The 7,500-nt window shown below is 39.9% G+C and overlaps 1 protein-coding gene across 1 annotated transcript in view; it reads right to left on the bottom strand.

The window, feature by feature from the left end:
- The window catches only part of LOC138007707 (E3 ubiquitin-protein ligase TRIM71-like), a 4,250-nt gene extending 3,674 nt beyond the window's left edge, over positions 1 to 576 (bottom strand). The window contains exon 1 of the mRNA XM_068854762.1: positions 1 to 576. This exon is cut by the window's left edge and continues 3,674 nt beyond it. Coding sequence (XP_068710863.1) covers positions 1 to 557 — 557 coding nt within the window. The 5' untranslated portion in view covers positions 558 to 576.
- Positions 577 to 7,500: the final 6,924 nt, after the last annotated feature.

Raw genomic sequence — 7,500 nt, 5'->3', positions numbered from 1 at the left:
TCTGTAAGAGCACAAGCGTTGCAAATGACTATTTTGCACTCCTGACAGAAAAACTTTAGTTTTTTCTTCTCGTGTTTCCCACAAAGTGTTGGCTGCTTTAAAATACTCTCAAAGTCTTCGTCTCGAAAGTCTTTCAAAGCCAATACGTGGTGTTCTTTGTTGCTCCTTAGCCCGTTATGCAGAGGTAGGCAGTCACCACACCAGAACGAACAACAAGTGAAGCAGTACGCAGATTCTCCGCTTGTTTTCTCGCAATTTCCACACTTGATGCCACTCGTATTGCACTCTGTGACAGGCAAAGCATCCAACAAACTGTTGACACGAAAGTTTGTTGGAAAAGCATTGAGATCGCCGTTTCCTGGGATCGTGAAATTTCGCCTGCACTCTGGGCATGAAATAGTGCCTCGAATTCCGCTCGTTTGTTGAATCCTTTGCAGGCAATGAAGGCAAAAACTGTGTAAGCATGGAAGCTGCTTTGGATTAGTGAACCTGGTCTTACATACAGGACAACAAACGTGTTCGTGAAAATTGTCTAGAAAGGTTTTGATATCCATCATAAACGAAGAGAAGTATGGATTTCCGTGTTAAACACGCCTTAATTAATATATTACAAAACATTTTCGTGACTTAGGATCATTGTTGTATAATTTCAGATCTAAACCAATGAAAATGCCTGAAGTCAAATGTTTTAATATTCTGGTTTTCTTAGAAATTGACGTCATTAAACTGTCACGTTTATTATGAATTTCTCAATGAAGCCTTTAATAATGAGGCTGCATGATCTTGGTTCCATTTCTCAGGAGTCAAAATGTTTGCTACAAAAGCACAGAAAGAGAGAACACAGTATAAAGAAGGCATGTCATCATTTTTTAGCTTAGCGATATATATAATACACGCCTTTCAAACCGGCACGGGTATTAAACAAAAACGATATGCTTCCGTGAAGCATACACTAGGTTGCCTATGGTACGTGTTACAGAAAATCAGAAGGCACTGAATTCTGTGGTTTTGAACTACAGCATTCCAGTCTCTGCAGAATAACAAATAAACGAGAAGCGAGAAACATTGGCTTCTGGGCTGACATGTTGATAATTATCAAGTTCCCTCACAACTTCTTTTCACCACAAGTTTAAGCGTGCCCTCTGAGCATCTGACAGTATTGTAATACCAAAGTTCACTGAAGTTATCCCTATGACGCGGGGTTAGTATCTGGATGGGAGACCAAAACAATATACCCCTCATAAAACAGTAGCATCGGACCGAAAATAGTATTAACGCTAACAAATGCGAATTCAGCAAGGTACAGATTTTGTTAGCTTGCTTTATGCAAAACAAGAACATCATTCTAAATGCTTATTCTACGCAAAAAGTAGGTTCTGGAGGTAACTTTGAGAGTGGAAATCAAGGTTACGCGGCAGACGGGAAATACAAACTCACGATTTAATTAAGTTAACACACCAGAAAATTGCTAACCACATTTTGACAAGAAAATGCTTTACTATTGCCATAAAAACTATCCAGTTAAGGTCGCATATCATAAAACATGATGAATTCATAAAGGCCACCTTTTCCAGCGAACAATTTTTTGAAGCAAACAACATATTTGCTATTGGAGGCAAAAACCCCTTCTATAGGCCTTTATATCACAGTTTTCGACGCTATCTTTACAGGTAGGCAAAGCGGTTAGAAATTACAGTGTTTGTATGGGAATACGATAGCCAATAACTTCTTCCAAAATTGAATTTTTTCCATTTTCTGAATCGCAACGTTAAAATACTAGGTAGAAGATTTGTTGTCACGTTCGTCATGACAAAAAACATGTTACGATCCAGCAAAAGAGAACAGCAAAAGCCAAAGAAAGAAGAAAACCACGAAATGGCTTTAAGCTGTCCATGCGATAAATTTAAACGAATTGCGAAGTAAAGTTTAAAAATGCTAATAATGCTCCCTTTACTTCCGTTTCTGATTTAGCTTCTTTAGGTTTCTATTCAAATCCGCTCTAATTAATATAAGCCAAAAGCCTTTGAGAGACATTTCTAGGCTCCTAGTTGCAATGTTTAAAGACTAAAGAGATGATTGCACCCTAAATAATTTTATCTGTTCGGATATCTTATAGCTGAAAATTGAAGTGTCCGAAAATTTTAGGGATTGATATCTTTATTTCAGAAATTGCTACATAAACGTTTACCTTCTAAGAACTTCCAACCGAATCAATTGCTCATCCTTTTCAACCACCAAAAATTGCAAAAAACATCCCTTCTGAAAACTTTTCCCTGGTTGCAAGTCTTTTATGTGATGTTTTGAGGCCTCGATGTTTTAGTAAAGAAATCTGTACTGAGCTGTTTGGCTACAAAGAACCGAATTTCATATAACATTTTGACTACCCCGAACACATATTTCACCGAAGATTATCGTTGGGTGCCCCTGTTGGTTAAGGTAACCGTCAGTTAAACGCTTCCTATAATGATGCTCAGTGAATTAAATTGTTCTGTGCAGATGTTGTCATAGTAGCACTTGACTGGGGTAATATCGCCCCGAGACGAAAGCCAATTACATTCTACAACACCTCTGTATCACTTGTTCTGAATAGCTGTACTGCGGAGCTCGAGGATGCTCTACTAGTTCAAGCAGTGCTGGACAGTTTCTCTAAATATCAACACGATTCGCTGAATATACAAGAAAAAATACTCTTCATCCTGACTTCACAATATGGTATCAACTGTTATACAGATATCCCACCGGAAACCCGGAAACCGGAACAGTTTCCGGTTTCCGGACCGGAATCCGGAAACCAGAACCAGAATATCCACAATTCGCGAGAACTACAACAACTCACCGCCTCCTTGTACGATTCCGGCGATATAATCCCCACATTCAAGTATTAAGTTCTGAGAAAATATTAACTGTAAAATGGACCTCACCTTCTTATACTGGATATAAAGACTTGAACATGTGGTGACATCATCAAGCTGAGGCAGCCACGTCACAATAAATTCATGGGGCTGCATGATTTAACCGTTTGTGCTTCGCTTTACAATCATTTCGATTTTTCCAATTTCTGTTTCTTGCATTTTCACGTCTTGTTCAATCTCGTGTCTTTGCTCTCCTAGAAGCTGCAACGATTCTCGCACTTTGTTTTCCACCTCATTAAAGCGATGTGATTCTTTTGCGCTTCAATGGCTGCAATGAAACTGTCGGCAAGCTGCTGCGCGTCACTTTTCACTCTCGCAGCTCGTTCTTGAATCGAAATGCAGTATTCATCAATTTTCGCAGTCCTTGTCATCTTCTCCTGCGCTCTTCGTTTCTTTGATTGAATTGCTGCATTGACTATCGATTTGCATTCCTTTGCGGCATCTTCCAAAACAATCTTGGCGTGACCTTCGTGATCTGTAAGAGCACAAGCGTTGCAAATGACTATTTTCAACACCTGACAGAAAAACTCTAGTTTTTTCTTCTCGTGTTTCCCACAAAGTGTTGGCTGCTTTAAAATACTCTCAAAGTCTTCGTCTCGAAAGTCTTTCAAAGCCAATACGTGGTGTTCTTTATTGCTCCTTAGCCCGTTATGCAGAGGTAGGCAGTCACCACACCAGAACGAACACGTCATTAAACTGTCACGTTTATTATGAATTTCTCAATAATGAAGAAGATGTTGGTTCCATTTCTCAGGGGTCAAAATGTTTGCTACAAAAGCACAGAAAGAAAAAGCACAGTATAAAGAAGGCTTGTCATCACTTTTCAGCTTAGCGATATATATAATACACGCCTTTCAAACCGGCACGGGTATTAAACAAAAATGAGATTAATGTTCCGGAACAGTTTGTTCCCTCCTGCCGATCCTACCATGACGTTTTGCCCTCTTCTTTCGGTTTCTTTTCTGATTGCCTATCTAGTACGGCAAACTTGTGATGTGAACCAGGAGCTCATTACTACTAGGAGCTTCCCAATGCATTACATCCTTGATTCAACCTTTGCGCGTATCTTTGTATTTTTAGAACTAATCCTTCAGCAGGAGACTCACATTGGATGTTTGATCTATTGCCATGCGAGGCCTGTCACAGGAAAGGGGCGCAGTTCTTTATGCCGTGTCATAAATACTCTGCTATATCTGATGAGAAATGCAGTACTGGGAACTCGAAGCATAGAAAACCTCAAACTCTCCCTCTCGTAATCATTTTGCTTTATTTGTGGCATTTTCATCAAAGAATCCTCAAACTACACCTGCGGGCGTTTTGACCTCTAGGAGCGCGATTTTAAAAATGCAACAAACATCCCGCATTTTCCTACATCGATACCACTCAGGCGTTATTGAATGTTCGGACGTCATACAAATAGCACACATGCGTAACTGAAATTTGTCAACGTTTCCTACATGATGTAAGATAATGCACTGTTTCGCATACAACTTATTCATGTCTGCCGGTGAAAAAAAAAGATGTCATATTTACTATAAACGACTACCAATTAGCAATTTGAGTTTGTCTGAAACGAAAGCGGTCAGAATTGCCCGAAGCTATATGATCGGATGCAAAGTCCGGATTCGTCACTGACCCGTGTGCAAAGTTTCCACTCGGGAACTAGGGAAAAGTTGTCTCTACGTTTTCAGTAGGGATATTTTTTCCATTTTGGCACTTAGAAAGGTCAAGCCTAGCAGTTTCGGATGAGCAAATGCTGGAAATGGTTTGCTGGGAAGTTCTTAGAGGGCTACGTTCAGTCAGTAATTTGAAATGAAGATACCATTCTCGCCAAGATTTCCGAACAATGAAACAAACAAAACAACAGCCTTTATACATAACAAGGAGCTTAGAACTGTCTCTCAAAGACTTGGCTTAATTTGCTCGCTGGGTACCCTAATTACTTCTATCCTGTTCCAGGCTCTCGATGGCTCGGGACGCAACCCATCCTCTTCCACTGAAATGACTATTATCGACAATTCCTAAGTTTTTCTAATTTGACTATAATATTATCGTCAACTTAGGACGCTTAGCGCTTGATAGGGATTATGGGAAATGAATATCTATTTTTAAAATCCCTAAATGCCTATATCCGCAGGACTCGAACCTGGGAATGTTCGATTAATATCCCTTTTACTTAACCACTAGACTACCGCATCGGTAACTACCAGAACATTTTTTAAAAATATCAATATATTTTTTCTTCCGAATGCCGCTGTAAACGTGTATTATCTACGGCTAAGAAACAAGTTTAAAAAGGAGAAAATATCGGTTACCAAACCTCTAGAGAAAGCTGACCATTTTAAAATCGAGTACTACTACACTTAACCACTATTCAGCAATGATTTTATATATACAAATAAGATATGATAAATAATCGGTGCAATTGTCAGCCAGTTGATCTTTAGACGTTAAGTGGATAAAAACAGTTTCTTCACATTGGGTGCTCCGGGTTCAAATCCCGTCCAGGGATGGAACTTTTACTTTTTGTCTTTTCATCTGCTACCACAAGTCCTGGGACAGAGTAATCTAAATTGACAATAACAGTCAATCCAGGGAAAATTAAGAATTGTCGCTAATCGTCATTTCAGAGGTAGAGGATACGTTGCGGGACGAACGAAAATTGTGGCGAGGGCCAGAAAAAGCGGAGTGGGTGCCACACTACACGAGTCTTCACTCGGCTTTTTATCGCCCTCGCCACAATTTCGCTTGTCCCGACCCACCGACTAGGAAACTTCTGATGGAACCCCCCCCTCCCCCCCGCAGGCGAAACAGCTGGAAAATGGCAGAGAAAGGCTTTGCAAAGTATGAATTCACCACGGCGTCAAAAAGCGAAAGATCTTCTTGAGGGAATTTTTCGTCTGTTCCCTCCTTTCGTTTGAGTAAACAATTATGGCAACCTGGTTACGTGACCGAATAGTGTCGATGACAATTTTGCAATAGGAATTTCAGTTCAAAGCAACAGTGAAATACGAAAGTGAAATACAATGCATCCACTAGATCTTTATCTTTAATTAGATAATCTTTCCTTACAAACAAACTTTCCTCCATTTTCTCGTGGCAATTCAGTTTAGCCTCGTACACTCGACCTGAGTCGGGTTGTCTTCACTCGAAGGCGGATTGAATCCGATCGCAACCGGAACCGGAAATGGGTGCATGGCGCTTGATCAGTGGTACCAGAAGTGAGGGTTAACAGGAGCGAGAGGGGTTGAAAAAGTTGGAAAACAGACTCGATCGGATCCGATGGAGACAGCTCTTCCTGGCAAGAGTCAATCGGACTCTCGGAAGTCAGTTCGCGCGTGACAGAAAATATCTCTCAGCCATGACGCGAAACAAGCACACGCTACACGTGAAATATACGTCGTTCTTAAAGGCATGAGGCGATACAAGCGCGCTACACATGTAACATTAGTCGTTCTTTAAGACATGAGGCGAAAGTTAACATCACGAAATATTGCACTCCACACTATACCTCGTTCTTTAAAGAATGGAGCTGAACAAGATTTTCACAAATCCAGGTCATTGAATTTCCGATTGCGACAGAAATTCTTGTCATCCAATCTCCGACAACAATAAATTATTAGCTTTTCAGTCAAATTCACTGATTTCAGTGACGAAGACAAAGATACTCTACGTGAACGAGAGCCTTTCCCTGGATGAAAACTTTCATTTGTTTTTCTAATTGAAATTGTGATTAATTCCATAAGACATTAGAAACTTCTATAGCATTCTGGAACTGTTCTAGTTAAAAGAGCTCTATATTGATTATATGTGAAATATAGAATGGTCAAGGTTATGACATTAGAAAGTTCTATAGCATTCTAGAACTGCTCTAGTTTGAAGAGCTCTATAGAAAGTTCTATATCATTCTAGAACCGCACTAGTAAAATGGTCGTATGTGCAAACTTCTAAAGTTCTGATTAAAGTCAAAATTCGCAGTTCTAGAGTCCGATTTCTAGAGTTCTAAGTTCTAGAATTCTCAATTGTTATATGTTACCCTCTGTGGGCTCTAGAATGTCTAGAGTTATAGAATAGCCAGACTCTCTAAGTGAGTTCCAGAACGTCTAAACTGCACACTAGGCTTGGTTGATTTCACTGATTACCATTCACTAGTTTAAATACTAAGCACTCATTTAAGCAAAAACAAATCCCCATGAATACCACGTAACCACGTTATACCTCGACCGTATCCAAGCACCTTAAGTGAGCTAAAACGTTCCCCCGTTTTCCAAAACGAATTAAAAATGGACATGAAAACTTGACTAAACCAGGTATCGCTCTTTAGCCTTCACTTTGCGGTTCGGTTAACTACACTTTTCCCGAGATTATGTGAAGAAGAAAGCACTCGTTTACTGAAAGATTAAGCCTAAGCGCTCCTTTCAATTATTAGGCCCCAGTAAGCACTCTCGCAAAAGTTTAGCTTTCATTTTGCGGTTCGGTCAACTACACTTTTCACACAATCTCCGACAACAATAAATTATTAGCTGTTCAGTCAAATCAGAGTAGAAGACAAAGATAATCTGAACGCCTTTCCCTGGATTAAAACTTC

The sequence above is a fragment of the Montipora foliosa genome, chromosome 1, assembly GCF_036669935.1.
Source record: "Montipora foliosa isolate CH-2021 chromosome 1, ASM3666993v2, whole genome shotgun sequence".
Lineage (NCBI taxonomy): Eukaryota > Metazoa > Cnidaria > Anthozoa > Scleractinia > Acroporidae > Montipora > Montipora foliosa.
Note: the sequence above shows the minus strand (reverse complement) of the source record. Positions and strands in the feature narration are given on the sequence as shown.